The 15,669-nt window shown below is 39.4% G+C and overlaps 1 protein-coding gene across 1 annotated transcript; it reads left to right on the forward strand.

The window, feature by feature from the left end:
• The first annotated feature begins 255 nt into the window (after positions 1-255).
• LOC110951766 (pro-opiomelanocortin-like) lies at positions 256-12,117 on the forward strand. Its single transcript, XM_022194993.2, has 3 exons — positions 256-508; positions 7,782-7,941; positions 11,254-12,117. The coding sequence occupies exons 2-3, from the start codon at positions 7,822-7,824 to the stop codon at positions 11,923-11,925; spliced, it is 792 nt and encodes a 263-aa protein (XP_022050685.2). The 5' UTR covers positions 256-508; positions 7,782-7,821; the 3' UTR covers positions 11,926-12,117.
• The last annotated feature ends 3,552 nt before the right edge of the window (positions 12,118-15,669 follow it).

Consider the following 15,669-nt stretch of genomic DNA (forward strand, 5'->3'; position numbering starts at 1 on the left):
AAAATCTGATAATGTGAACACACACTGAAGAAATGTAGACACATGCCAATAATCTCTTATTCAGGATCAGTGAGGGGCTTTAAAGATCCCAACCAGAGGAGGATTAAGAAGAGGGCAGCGATTCGATCACTAGTTCAACTAATGCTTCATCTTTTGTGTGATGAAGCGAGCTGCGCTATCGATTAGACGCTGTGTGGGTGGCCTTCACACGCACCGTACACCAAGCCACACAAACGCTGCACACTCCTCCCCATCCGGAGACCCCTTACCTCAATCACACCCCGAGGCCTTGAGACTCGGCGCTCCTCACTTGACGCGTCTATAAAAAGAGCTTTCCTCCTCTAAAGGAAGCAACAGCAGACCCTCTCGAACCGAGCATTTCATCGCAGAGCAGAGTGGAAGCCGGAGAGGAGGAGAAGAGGGACCACAGCGGAGACAATCTGAGGAGGATCTGTGGACAAAAAGAGTGAGGAAAAATCAAGAGGAGAGGGGAAAACACTTGGAAAAGGTAAATAAACAATACAATTCTCATCTTGTACTTGCTTTTTGGGGGGTAAAACAAGAAAAAAGACATCTGGTTGTTCATAGTTTCTCGTTTTTCTGCATGAAGAAGCACTGAGGCATTGATTAGCAACACTTAATTGAGATTTTTTAAACATTTTAGACGGTTTGCAGCTGCATTTGCTCTGTAAATAGTCATCTTCAAGTCAAATTTGAATTGCTTTCCAACACACATGGAACCAACTGTTAAACAACACCACCATGCATCAATTAACACACATGATTTGCATCTATTTTGACTCCAGCTTGCGGGTTTCTTTTTATCAGACTGTATCTGTGGCGAGCAGAGCTCAGCTGAGTGAGTCATGCTGTAGGAAGAGTGGAGTCTGCCAGAGTTACAAAGACGATGGCCCACCGAGGAGTCACTCCTCAGAATAATGAAGGAGGGAGGAAGGAAAAAACAAGAGAGAGGACATAGACCTGTTAAACATTTAAAGCGCCGACATGTCAAGTTTTAAAGAAAAGAATGTAGCTGGACGGTCTGGATGAGTCAAGTTTAGCTTTGTTTGTTCGATCTTAAAGTTTCTGTTATGCAGCTTCTACCAAGTATTCTCCTGCAGATTCATATGAATAATGTATATTCTGTTCATGTATATGGGCAGGAAGATGTGATGATACAACAAAGAAATGAGAGGAGGCATTTTGCTGATGAAAATGAAAGAAAGCGTCTCATTTTCTGTGTTTTTCCTCAACATGTATATCATCCTACAACACCTGTAGGCTTCCTTGTATATGTGGATGTATAATTACTGATCATTTATACTTTGGAGACGGCACAAAAGGTGACATTTGCAAGCCGCTCACACGGTGACCTTTCAGCCGTCGGCAGTCTTTCTTGGCTTCATAAAAACACACAGTAGAGTTATTCAAAGACAAAAGACTCATTGTTTGTCAGAAACATTAGAGAGGATCGGTACGTGACATGACAGCTAAGTGGCTGGGCTGTAAACCGTATGGGCACAGAGACCCTGAGCAGCACACATCTGGTGCCATTCCTGCAGATCTGCGCTCTTTAAAAATACATTTTTTGAAAAAGAGAGCAGCACTTCACTGAAGTACTGTGTTAGAAAACCACAATCATGGTAATCATAGCTGTGTGTCCTCGTGCAGCTGAAACGAGGCTGTTTGGGAGTTCAGGGTTTGTTTTCCTGATAGTCGGAAAAGAAATCCACTCAGCTCGTGGACTGTATATGAAGCTGATTTTGTGTGTGTGTTCTTATTTGTGTTGCATGTTTGCTATAAGACAAGCCTCATCCTTGGGATTGCAAAAGTGAACAGAAAAGTTGGTCTGTACTGTAAAAATCACGTGTGCACAAGCACAAGGTCATTTTGTTTGTGGGTACGTCTGTATTAAACGGACACATTCGGTGGTGCTGTGATTTCTGCCACAATTTTTTCAAGATTTCATCCATTGGAAATGATACAGCTGAGCAGCCTTGGCGGAGGACTGCGCTCTGAGTGCTTTTCTTGTTGTGATTTCACTATAATCATTATTATTTATATTAACAATATTTTCTACTTTTTTTTTAATCCACATTCAAAATTGACCAAGTCTGTTAAATGTTCAAAAATGCACATATCACTAAAAGACCAAGAAATAATGAAGGATAAAGAATAAAACAAATAGTTTTTTTTGTGGATTGGGAACATTAATTCACGGATCTAAGACAAATAGTAGTTTGTAAATGTAAAATATTATTAATAATTTTTTAAAAAGTAAAACTCTCAGGGTATCGGTGTGAAGCTAGCACTAATATTCTGCCTAAATCAAGCTGTAGAAAGCATTTTATGAAGTGTTCTGTGAAAATATTTGTTTAATTCACACTTTCAGTAGTCCGCTGTTTATAATCATTTTTGTTTTTGGCTTCAAAAAAGCATCGGATTTTACAGTTTTAACCATTTTTCTTTTGTAAAAACAGTACAATAATGTCAGAATATGGCTGCATTTTACACTTCGTCTACATGGATATCAATATAGGAGCAGAAATGATTCACAGCTTAAAATTTTACATTTGATATGTTAAAAAAAATGTTTTTTATTTGACCAAATTAGCCCATTAGGAGTGAAATCAGTGGCTGAGGATGACGTAATACCAAACTGCCCTCTACTTTGGAGACATGAGTTACTACATGTCATTTAGAGACGCTAGATGATGAGTTGGGTTGTTCTGAATTTGCATACGAAAGGTTCGACTTGTTGTTCTTAAGATTTTCAGTGAGCCACTATTCGATTTGATGATCCTCTTGAAAACTAATTAGAGCAAACACTCCTTCAGCGTTAGAAGGAACTCAACAACCTGCTTGAATTTTATTAAAACCAATTTGTTCTCATTTTAATGCAGACGTCTCCTTATAGTTCCAAACTCTAATCCATCATTAGGACCTTATTTGCACAAGTGGCTCCTGTTAGTGGGTTGGATATATCAGGCAGCAAGTGAACATTTTGTCCTCATAGTTGATGTTAGAAGCAGAAAACGTAACGATTTGTGCGACGACTGGGTCAGAGCATCTCCAGACCTGCAGCTCTTGTGAGGTGTTCCTGGTCTGCAGTGGTCAATATCTATCAAAAGTGGTCCAAGGAAGGAACAGTGGTGAACCAGAAACAGGGGCCGAGGCTCAGTGGTGCACATGAGGAGAAAGGTTGGTCCGTGTGGTCCGATCTAACGGACGAGCTACTGCTGCTCAGACTGCTGAAGAAGTTAAAGCTGGTTCTGGCAGAAAGGTGTCAGAGGCTGTATAGCTGCAGATCAGTCAGGTGTCCATGCTGACTCCTGTGCACCGCCAAACGCACCAACAATGGATATGTGAGCATCAGAACTAGACCATGGAGCAATGGAGGAAGGTGGGATGGTCTGATGAGTCACATTGTCTTTACAAAAAAGAAGAAAGAAGAACCTTCCCAAAAATGACGCCAGAGTTGTCCAAAATGACTTAAAATAAGTCTAAAATGCTACGAATGGCCCAAAATGACTCAAAAATTGTTCTGAATGAATCAGAAATGGTCCTCAGTGACTCAGAAAACAGGGCTGCACCAAACTGTACTTGCTTTGTGTCTAATTTTAGTGGTAAGACTGGTTCAAAAAGACTCAACATATGTCTAAAATGGCTCAACACATGTTTAAAATGGCAAAAATGGTCAAAAACGACTGAAAATGTGTCCATAATTACTACAAATCATCCACAATGACTTAAAATGTGTCCACAATGACTCAAAAAAAATAGGCTTGCACCAAACTCTACTTGTTTTTGGTTAAACTTTAGTGGTAAGAATGATCCAAAATGGCTGAACACATGTCTAAATAGTCAAAATTGGTCAACAATGACTCAAAATTTGTACAAATTGACTACGGAAAGTTTTACAAAAAGAAAAACGAGGAAATCATGCTGGTATACCTCCTTGTTTAGACTGCTCTTCTCCCATGTGTGCACATTGTTGCAAGTAAACAAACTGCTAAAAAATGCCCAAACTTATCCAAATTTAGGCAAAAAAGTAACCAAAATTAGTCCAAAATGACTAAAGCTTATTAAAAATTACTAAAAATGTGTCCAAAATGTGTCCAAAATTAGACCAAGTGATCAGATTCTGGCAGTGATGCAGCTTATAGTCTGGATCCATGGATTTGTTAAAGATTTCTGTATCACTGCGAGACAGCGGCACAGCGTCACTGTAACCATGACAACAAGTGAACACTACATCAGCTGCCTGCTGACGACCACATGATTGTGATCCTACTACAAATCCACCGCTGCGGACCATGAAATGCTTAAAGATCGTACGGCAACTGAGCAGCCTTTGCGGATTACTGCACTCTCTGAGTGCTTTACTTGTTTCTATTTTGGGATGGTAATGTTAGATATTGTTCCACTGACAACATTGCATGTGCTCGCTGCAATATTAGCATGTTGGACTGACATGTTGTTACAGCTGTGGGTGTAAACCAGACACTGTTTCGCATTTTATGATGAGTATTTTCATATTGTAGTACCCCTCTGATGCACCATTAGGCATTGTTTTTCCTCTGACTCTACAACAATACACCCAACACATGACTGAAAACTTTTTCATTTTTATCTGAGCCTTTGCACATCTTCCACTTTTCAACAGGAAGTAATGCCTTTTCTGTGGGTGGCATTAAACATGATTTGTTTTGTTTGAGCACAGAGCTGTCAGTACTCAGCCCACATGATGGAGTTTGTCATTTCTTAAACCTAGATGTAGCTATAGGCCCTGAAATATTTACGAGAAGCGGCAGAGTCGATCCTGCTAGTAGTCTGACTCTTTGAACACAAGTCAGAGTGTCAGTGTGAGCCCCAGTGTGCAGCTTTAGCCACAGGTAAAACAACAGATAATGGAACACATACATGGATCATGAAGTCATATCGCCCACTACACATAATGTCATAATTTACTGCAATAATATGTCACAATCTGGTGCAACTGCAGGGATTTCAGAGCTGTGGTGTGTTGAAAATATATAGGTACTACCTGTCAAAAGTCTGGACACACCTTCTCATTCAGGGCTTTTTATTTTTATTTGCATTAACACTTTTTTGTTTACAACATAATCCCATATCAATTAATGTCTTTAGTATTAATCTGCAATGTACAAAATAATTAAATATAAACCACTGAATGAGAAGGTGTGTCCAAACTTTTGACTGGTCGTGTATATTTGAACGTAAAATCATTGGGTCAGATCTGGTAAAGTGACCAGAACGGTGAAATTCAGATGTCATAAGATTAACGGAGGGTGGTGCATGTTTGAAAGTAAAAAAACAGTGTTTCCTGTAGCGCAGTTCTCCTCCAAGGCTGTCCATTCCCCCATACAGCATTGTCAGAAAGGCAGCATTTGGTTATTAGTTATCGATGAACAGAAAAGTACCCACAAACAAAATGACCTTGCGCTAAAGCGTTGAGTACGTCCACTCAGCTTCTTTGGCTGACCATGGCGAGGACGGTTCTAAGTGGAACCCGTCTTGTTAAACCGCTCTACGATCTTAGCCACCGTGCTGCAGCTCCGTTTCAGGCTGCTGGCAATCTTCTTGGAGCCTAAGCCATCTTCATGTAGAGCAACAACTTTAATGAAGTGTAAAATAAGTTACAAATCAAGACCAGAGTCTATGACTGGACTGTGTTCAAACGTCTAAAAATTTCCTTTAAAGATCTTCAAAAAAAATCCCCAGGAGAAGTCAGCATTCGGAGGATTGGAAGCAGCAGGATTTATTTCTTGACAAAAAGTCCAAGAGTAGTTCTTAGCAGTGATAACACCTCAAGAAGAACTAAAGATAGGGAGCTGTGCACCGTCTTTCATGATGAGAGTTGTTCATTTTTTCACGGCTCTACAGCGTATGATGGGAGTGGCAGTTTTGACGCTATTATACTTTTCTAAATCTATTGGTCACATCATGGTGTCAGGTTATCATATTTCACCCCTAGATCACTTGACAGAAGGTGATCATTAGGCCATCTTTGACAGAGAACATGTTCAGACCAGGCGTGAACTAACCGTGACGTCACCCGTTGGCTTCAACGCCGAGAAAATGAAGCCCGGATTTTGCTACTTCCTGGTCGCCATTTTGGATTTTTTGGAGCCAGTGACATAAAAAGCGTCATCAAACAGGCTGGACCGGAGAGCAACTAGGGGCAGGACCAGTCTATGGGTGGGCCAGACTGAGAGCTGAAGACTCTCTTATCCCGCCCACATTTTACCGCGGAGGCTTCTGTTGCTGCTTTCGGAATTCTGTCAGTCATTCCAGACAAGACTGTCCATCAAGTATAGCCACGCCCCCTGGCTCTGCCAACTTTAATGATTTATTTAAAATTCAGTATTGATTTATTTTAAGATCGGCCACCTGATCTCTCATTTTGACCATGAAAACTAACGGGAAAAAAATCCTGAGCTGTAGAACATCAGTCTATCAAATTTTATTTTTCCAGTGATGAATTGGGGTCTATGGAGAAAAAGCTTTTTGGAGCCAACCCTAGCGGACGGCGTGATATTGCAAGTTTTTGACACTTCCGGGTGGGCTTCATTTTTGGAGCCAGATGCTACGTCCATCTTTATGTACAGTCTATGGTTCAGATCCACATCGTACCCTCATCATTTTGTGGCAGATGTACTTGCATGTGTTACTATGATTCCAATACATATTAAAAGTTATAATACCTTAAATATACATCATTATGTATCGTGGTTATTAGAATATTCAACATGAAGTACTTCACACACTTTTACTGCTCATAAATTCAAACAACATTTGCCAGGATTCCATCATCTTTTACTTTTAGCACATTTTACCCAAAAGATATTACACCACAACTTCCAGTGTGAGAGAGTGTGAGAGTGATAAATTTAACACACCTGCTCCCCGTTCACACCTGAGACACCGTAACACCAACGAGCGGCATGACACCGGGGAGGGAAATGGCTTGCTGGGTCCAATTTGGACGTTTTCATTTAGGGGTGTACTCACTTTTGTTGCCAGCGGTTTAGACTTTAATGCCTGTGTGTTGAGCTATTTTGAGAGGACAGTAAATTCACACTGTTTGACAAGCTGTACACCGACTACTCTACACCGTATCAAAGGGTCATTCCTTCAGAGTTGTCCCATGAAAAGACAGAATTAAATATCTGCAGAAATGTGACATAGTGTATATTGTTTCTTAAAATTCACATTATGGAGCTACTTGTTTTACATTAGGGGCAGAAAATGCTGGAACAGAGACATAATCGCGGCTCTTTATGACCTCTGTGTGCCTCCTTTAATGGCACTATTCATACTCTGTATATATTTATGGTTATTCTGTCTTATAATCAGCCCTCCTCCTCTTCTGATGGCTTCAACAGTGGAAATGTCACCGTCACTTCCACTAAAAACTCCTTTTTTTCTCAGATGAATGTGACGCTGATAAATAAGACCATAATGTTACAACGTTGGCCAGAGGAAGGGGGGAATGTTGATTGTTGGTGTTTGAGCTCAGAGGTATTATTCACCCGTGACGCCTCAAAGACAGTGTTGAAACGCTCCCAAGTTACATAAGGGAAGGGAGGAAAGTGTTACGCAAGTGCAGTGATCAAGAGACACCTACTTGTATTTTTCTTTCTTCACAAAACGTCCCACTTAGGAATGATCAAGTGCATGTTTGCATCTGATGGGACTGCTGTGTTGTTGCAGCCTCTTCCTGGGTTCTGAGGAGAATTTCTTCACTTTCCTTTCAGCTCAGAGCACGGCCGGCGTCCTCTGCACCGCGGGCTGAAGATGGTGTGTCTGTGCTGGCTGCTGGTGGTGGTGATGGCATGCGTGTGCGTCCCGGGGTTCGGGTCGGCGTGCTGGGACAGCTCCATCTGCAGAAACCTGAGCAACAAGGGGAGGATACTGGTAGGTCGGACTGTCATCAGCTGCACTGTTTACCTCCATCTACTCTTTCACTGAGGCAATTTGTGTTCCACATTTCATCAGTCCTCTCTAGATTGTGAATGTTTGGAAGCTCAACTTTGGAGCAGATGCCCTTAATGCACGCAGAAAATGCAGATTTAAACATATAGATAATCTTTGTGGCGACCAAACGGGCGTTAGGGAGTATAGTTTTTAGGATGATGAAATGTAGTGAGAACATCTTTAAAAAAAAAGCTCCAAACTTAATGAAAATCTATGGCAAAAACTGCTTTAATGTGATTCAGTTCTAAGAAGCTGCAGTAAAAGCAGCTTTTTCACCTTTAGATTAACATTTTAAACCAGTTATCATGATATTCTGTCAGTTTTTGCTGTCATTTATCAAGTAAAGATGAGAATTATTGTCTGACTGTAGCCTCTCAAATGTAAGAATCTGATTATTTTCTTTGTCTACATGACAGGAGAGTGCATTTCTTTGGGTTTTAAATATATGGATAATATTTCCAGCTACCAAACAGACGTTAAGGGAATGCAGTTTTTAGGATAATGAAATTTAGCGAGCACATCTTTTTTTTTAAAAAAAGCATCAAATTTACAGAAAATCTATGGCAAAAACGACCTAAATGCAATTTAAGTCTAAGAAGCTGCAGTAAAAGCAGCTTTTCCATGTTTAGATTAACATTTTAAATCAGTTTTCACCCACCTCTGTGGTCTGCAGGGTGGGAGCATAGAATGAGAAATATTCTAAAACAGGCTGATAGTATTTAATCAACTAACAGAACTTTAAACAGCAATTATTCTGATATTCAGTCAGCTTTTGCCATAATTTCTCAAGTAAAGATCAGGAACATTGTCTGACTGCAGCCTCTCAGATTGGGTTTGTTTTCTTTGTCTACGTGACAGAAAAGTGAATTTCTTTGGGTTTTAAATCTAACCTTTCAGTCACTGGGAATGTAGTTTTTAAGATAATGAAATTTAGTGACGACATCTTTAAAAAAAGCTTCAAATTTAATGAAACTCTTTGGCAAAAACGACTTAAATGTGATTTAAGTCGAAGAAGCTGCAGTAAAAGCAGCTTTTCCATGTTTAGATCAACATTTTAAACCAGTTTGCAGGGTGGGTGCATGGAATAAGAAATATTTTAAACCATTTTTAGTGATTTATGAGTGAAAAGCAGTTGAGGCTAAATATATTTAATCACCTAACATAACTTTAAAAAGCAACTATTGTGATATCCAGGCAGTTTGCCATAATTTCTCAGGTAAAGATAAGGAACATGCAGCCTCTCAAATGTGATAATTTGATCATTTTCTTTGTCTGCGTGACAGAAAAGTGAACTTCTTTGGGTTTTTAGGTCAGAAACAGCTTTTTCAAGTCTTTCTCACTGCGGATAATTGGATAACTGTGATCAGTCATATTAAATAATGCATCAGTTAATCAAAAAAAAGAATTGGAAAATAAATTTTTAATGAAAGTAAGTGACAGTTGCAGCCCCGGCAGTAAATTAGGTGTTTATCTTTCCTGATGACACTCAGGACTCTGCAGAGAGAAAAGTTTTTCACAGTTTATCTTCCTTTTCATGTGAGTTCATGTCTAACAGAAATGAATCCTCTGCATGTCTGCCAGAACATGTAGAATAATGTAAAGCTTGTCCTCAGTGGTTTAGCCCAGCGGTTCTTGCTTCAGCGGATTCATTTGCATCCCCTTTAAAATGTTCTCCTAATTCTTAATGACTATCACTTTACAGATGCTCCCCTTATAGTAGAGTTTTTCATTTTTCTTACTTGTGCATGTTTAGTTTCTTCCTCACAGCTTCAGTGCATTTAAAAAACATTCGCCACTCTTGGAAGTTTTCACCTTTTTCCTGCTTTTCAACATAAAATCGTGGGGAATTTAATTTCTTGACCAGAATCTACAGAGCACAAGGCTCTTTTTAATGTCAAAATAAAAGCACATTTCTACAAAGAAATGTGGGTCAGTTGAAATATAAAACAGAAGTAATGGCACAAGTATTTACCTCCTTAAAAGTGGATCATTTCATTCAACCCTGCTGCAGCCAGTTAGCCCTGAAGTCACATCATTAATTAGCGTAGGGACTGCGTCTGAAGTAGCTGCTGTATAAAAAACACTGGAATCTAAAAGGTCCAGTCACTGGTGAATCAGTGCTCTGGTTTAACTGGACCTTGAATACAAAAGAACAGTTTAAACAATTCTGTGAGGAGGTTATTGAAAAGCAAAAGTCTAAAACAATGAACAAAACAAAGCACAGAATGACAAAAAATTAGACAAAAAACACAAGTGAGACAAAAACGAAGCACAAATGAGAAACAAAACGACAAAGACATGAGACAAATGACAAAAGTCAGATTAAAAAAAGACACAAAACAACAAAAACAAGACAAAACATTACAAAAATGAGACACAAAATGACAAAAAATAGACAAACACAAGCAAGAAAAAACACAAAACGACAAAAAATCTGAAACAAAACAAGTGAGACAAGAAGGAAACACAAAACAACATAAACATGAGATAAACATCAAAAGTCAGACAAAAAAGACAAAACAACAAAAACAAGACACAAAACATGAGACACAAAGTGACAAAAGAACAATAAAGAATCTAATATTTGACTTTATGATCAAAACAACTTGTCATGGTCTACAGATTATTTTAAATTGACAATTTTTACACTTTACAAAGTCGTCCCATGGGTCGGATTGGACCCTCTGGTGGGCCGTTTTTGGCCCGCGGGCCGCATGTCTGACCCTGTACTAAAGCCTTGAAGGTTGTAAATTATTTGACTATTTGACCTTTTACATTTTTAATTAACTGACATTGCTTCCTAGGAATCGGTTGTCACTTGGACATGAAAGAGTCTTTTGTGTCAAAAAGCCAAATTAAATTGACCATAATTTGATGCTGAAAAAGCAATTTAAGTGGAAAACTTCTTATATTGTAAATGAGGCCGGCAAACCTCACTGTTTTATGAATTTAAATGTATTACTTTTTAACGTCAGAGAGCTGGGATGGGCACCAGAGTTTGTTCTTTATCTTTGCCAAAGTCCATCAGCTCTAATCTTTAGGTCACTGATGGAAATTTGAACTCAATAAATGTACACATGTAGTAACTCAGATGTGACATTAAGCATTGTTGGTCAAACCATGATCAGAATCATTGCATCTACTTGCATAGATCATCATCAGAGTGATAAAGTTCAGTCAGTTGCTCATCATTTTATCATCACAGAAAGCCATACAGTGTGTTTTTAAATGCCGTCTCTTTCCTCCGCACAGGACTGCGTTCAGTTCTGCATGTCTGTGATCCAGACTGAGACCCCAGAGGTCAGTGGGTTTACGGTGAAGGTCAACGACGACGACGACCTCCTGCTCACCATCATTCTGGCCACTCTGGCTTCTGAAAACAAAATACCAGAGTCAGACCTGAAAGCTCACAGCGACGGGAGACGCTCCTACTCCATGGAGCATTTCCGCTGGGGGAAACCTACCGGGGACAAGATGCGAGACGGAAAACTGAGGGGCCACAGCAACAAGAGACGCTCCTACTCCATGGAGCATTTCCGCTGGGGGAAACCGTCCGGCCGTAAACGCCGACCTGTCAAAGTGTTTGCCTCTTCTCTGGAGGGAGGAGGCTCCTACGAGGGCAGCTTCCCACGTCAGGTTCGCAGGCAGCTGAACAGTGACGAGGATGAAACAAAGGGGGATTTTAAAGGAGGTCAACAAAATCAAGGATTGCTGAGGGCCAGGGCCAGCTCCAAGTCACAAGGCCCCCTGAGCCTGCAGGAGAGGAAAGACGGAACGTACCGCATGAGTCACTTCAGATGGGGCAGCCCACCTGCAGCGAAACGCAACGGCAGCTTTATGAAGCCGTGGGAGGCCAAACCTCAGGGGCAGCTGGCCAAGTTGTTCAGGAACATTATAGTCAAGGATCTGCAGAGGATAATATAATAAATGGAGGATGGAGCAAGGGAAGGAGAAGAATAGAGTCTAATAGCCATTGCATGTTAGTGCCCATGTGTCTTAATTTTAAACCACAGAAATATGTTGCTATCTTTAGCATGTTGTTGAATGTTTTTTCTTAAAGATGGAAAAAAAAAATCAAGGCAGTGTTATATTGAATAAAAACACTGATGCACCCACTGACTGCCTTGAACTTCTTGACCGTGACTTGAAAGCTCTGCAAGAGTTGATTATTTCTTGTGTGGAACTCCATTAATGATCTATAGGTGCTGGAAAGTGAAGGTGGACGTGGGAGAGAAGAAAAGGATTGACGACAGATGGCGGGGAGAGAAAACCAGCGGTGGAATGTAATTACTCAAGTGCTGCACAGTATTTTTATCTTTCGCAACGCAGTACTTCTACTGCACAGCATCTCTGGGGTAGATATTACGCTTTCACTTTTAATTTTAAGATTATAATGTTTCATACCCCGTCTTTACAGTGAAACTTCCAAATGTGACGAGTCTTTGTGATAAACTGAAGGAATTAAACTACTTAAACTAATAAAACCTATTTAAGAACCTGGTGGATTAGCTGGTAAATGGACTGCCACAAAACTGAGAATACTTTTAAACACACTTTAGACTGGACTACTGTGAAACTCTATTGATAATGCAGATTTTTACGAAGTCAGATATCGACGTATTGGTCAACTTACAATTGAAGGGGTTAGAAAAAATCCGAACTGAGTTTTATGTCATTTCTCTCATATTTTATGGGCTAGATTTTAGCAGCAAAGTGGTCTAACGCACAACCCCAAATGTTAGACCATTCTTGAAAACACAAAACTTTGAATCCATTTTTTAAAAACTACAGAAAGCGGGTTAGACCACTCTGCTTCCAAGGACACATGAAAATTAAAAAGATATGAGACATTGACTTAAGGTAAAGCTTTTATATCATATAGAATATAATAGCTGTTATAACTTAGATTCTAAATGACTAAATATGAATCTATATTTAGCACTATAACGAGTAACATTGGTCAGCGTTGGCAAAATGTCTATCTTCTTCAGTAAACCAGGTATTCATTACTTTCAAGCTAGCTGTGAAAATCATACTAAAGATCTGTTCCTACTCGTTATTTCTGTGGCTTAATTAATTCTATTCAGAGATCTTTTTTTACCTATCAAACTCACCCTATACAATATATTGCCATTCACATAGAACAGTCAAACAGTAACTCGTCGTTTGCTACTGAAACCCCAACTAGCGCCACTATCAACGTATCTGGTGGAAAACCACATTTTTCTTTCAAGTTCCGTTTTTGTGAAGGCAGTGATTGGAATTGTTCACTTTGTAGGGCTAAACAGTTTATACATACATCATTAGCATTTGTTGCCGTTATTAATGGTCTACAGTATAACGCTCACATGCTAACACATTAGCTTCCACTCAGTCTACAAGCTGTGAAAGTTGTTTGCTAGCTAGATAATGTAGACGACTAGTTTAATAAGCATTAGTGGTATCACAGTTGTAACAGGAGAATAAAAATGTTTTATTTTACATGCTTGTTAGCGGTTTACCAAGATGTCACCATTTGGCTCCACACCACCGTCTGCTCAGCTGCATGTGCTTCTCACTGTGTTACAAACAATGAAGTCAAAGCTCGCTCTGCTGGAAAAACTATGTGATGACACCATTTTAACCTTACAGTATCTGCATTATGTCCTAAATTTTTAGACAGACAACATTAATTCATACATATATTTGTGACAGGCCTGAATTAGCTGATGGCTAATAAATTGGTCAGACTCTACAGTGTCTTATATGAGTCTAATGTGAGTTAGACAGCTTAACACAAAGAAACGTTGTCTTATAGTTAGGTCAGCCGCCATTCTCCCACACTAACTAAGACTTATGTTTTGAGCAACTGCTTTGAGAAACACTTACATTTAGAAATCTAATTGAAGTCTGATTTCTAGTTGTGGTTCCCTCTCCGTGAAACTAGCCTCAGGGCTGATTTTCTGAGCTCATGAGAAGCTGTTTTATTGGAGATAGGAGGTGGTCACAGTATTGATATGGTATAAACATCGTCATCCTACAGAATGTGATGCATCGCTGTTGAGTAAACCGCCCCGCAGTAGACAAAGTAGTTAAAATTTGCTCATCTACAGCAGTAAAAGGCAGTGATTGCAGCAGTAGTATGAACCCAATAATCATATATATTAGTAAGGAATTGACTGGGGGCATTTTAATGCAGAGTGGGGATCACTTTTAATGGATATGTCTTCCACAAGTGAACATAAATAGAAGTCTAAATCTGCAGGATGAGACAGATAAAGACAGAAAATGTAAAAGAAAAGCCATAGTTTCCTGTGAAGCAAGTTGTAAAACAAATAGATACTAATGTGATCACAGTGCAGTGGTGTGACACTTATTACAGCTTTCGTTGAGCTTCATTGCATTCAGATTAATCTTCTGCAGAGCTTGAATCTTTGTACAGACATTCAAAGAGCACGTCGAGCTTTTTACCTCGTTAACGTGTCCGTTTGGTGTTTTTCATACGCTGGAGGACACATGAGTGAAACAAGACGTCAACAAACACAAAAGGAGCTTCCAGCTGTGTGGCTGAAGTAGTTTGAGTATTTGAACAGTTGTAGGGTGAGCTGCAGAAAGAGGCAGAAACAACACAGGTCTGCAGACTGCGGAAGGAGCAATAGTGTGGAGTTACATCTAAGCAATTTAATGGTGAGAATAGAGGACTTTAATGAAAGAAAAACTACAGAAAGTGTATATTAAAAGTCTACACAAACCTGTTAAAACACCAGGTTTTTGTGATGAAAAACAACAGGCTAACATCAATCATTTCAGAACTTTTTCCACCTTTAATGTGACTTATAACCTGCACACCTCAAACAGAAAACAAACTGAAAACTTTAAAGGTGTACACACTTAGGCAACTACATTATTTAATTGTTTTCATTTTTTATTTAACCCCCATAAAAGATTTCAATTTCTTTTTTTAATTGAGGTGTGTAGGATCTACTTCCAGATCAAGCATGATGCTGCCACCACCATGCTTCACTGTGGTGTTCTATTGGTGATGTGCAGTATTTAAGTTTGTCATGTTCTACCTTCTCAACTTATGCACAAAAAGTTCAACTTGGTTTCATCAGACCATAACACATTTTCCTACAGGCTTTTGGGGGACTTCAAGTATGTTTTTGCAACTAACAAAATCAGATAGGTGCTTTAAAGTCTCCAAGCCCAGCTACATTTAGCAAAAACACATGAAGTCTATTCGGTATCCGTACATAACGTACACAAGCATAACACGCCAGTGCTTTAACTAATATACAAATGCTGCATTTCTGACAATGTCATATGGGGGAATGAACAGCCTTGTGCCTTTGTTTTATTAATCAGCAACTGGAGACAACTTTAAAGACAATAGATCCAAACAATGAATAGGTATTCCAGTCTGGACCAAAGTGGTAGAAGAGAATCACAAGCTGAATCAAGAAATAAAAATAGCCAGTAATTAGTAGGATATATCTTATGTTGGTCATTATCTCCATATCTTGTTAAATGATGGCAAGATTCAAATGTTCTTCTCTCCTTTGGATACCATATTCTGCTGAAAGCTGTATGAAAAAAGAAGCTGCTTAAATGTCGAATTTAAATTAGCATGTCATTGGCAAATACACAATAAAAGCACTGAAATGAACACTAAAAGTTAATAGTTGTCAA

The sequence above is a fragment of the Acanthochromis polyacanthus genome, chromosome 16, assembly GCF_021347895.1.
Source record: "Acanthochromis polyacanthus isolate Apoly-LR-REF ecotype Palm Island chromosome 16, KAUST_Apoly_ChrSc, whole genome shotgun sequence".
In the NCBI taxonomy this organism is placed as follows: Eukaryota; Metazoa; Chordata; class Actinopteri; family Pomacentridae; genus Acanthochromis; species Acanthochromis polyacanthus.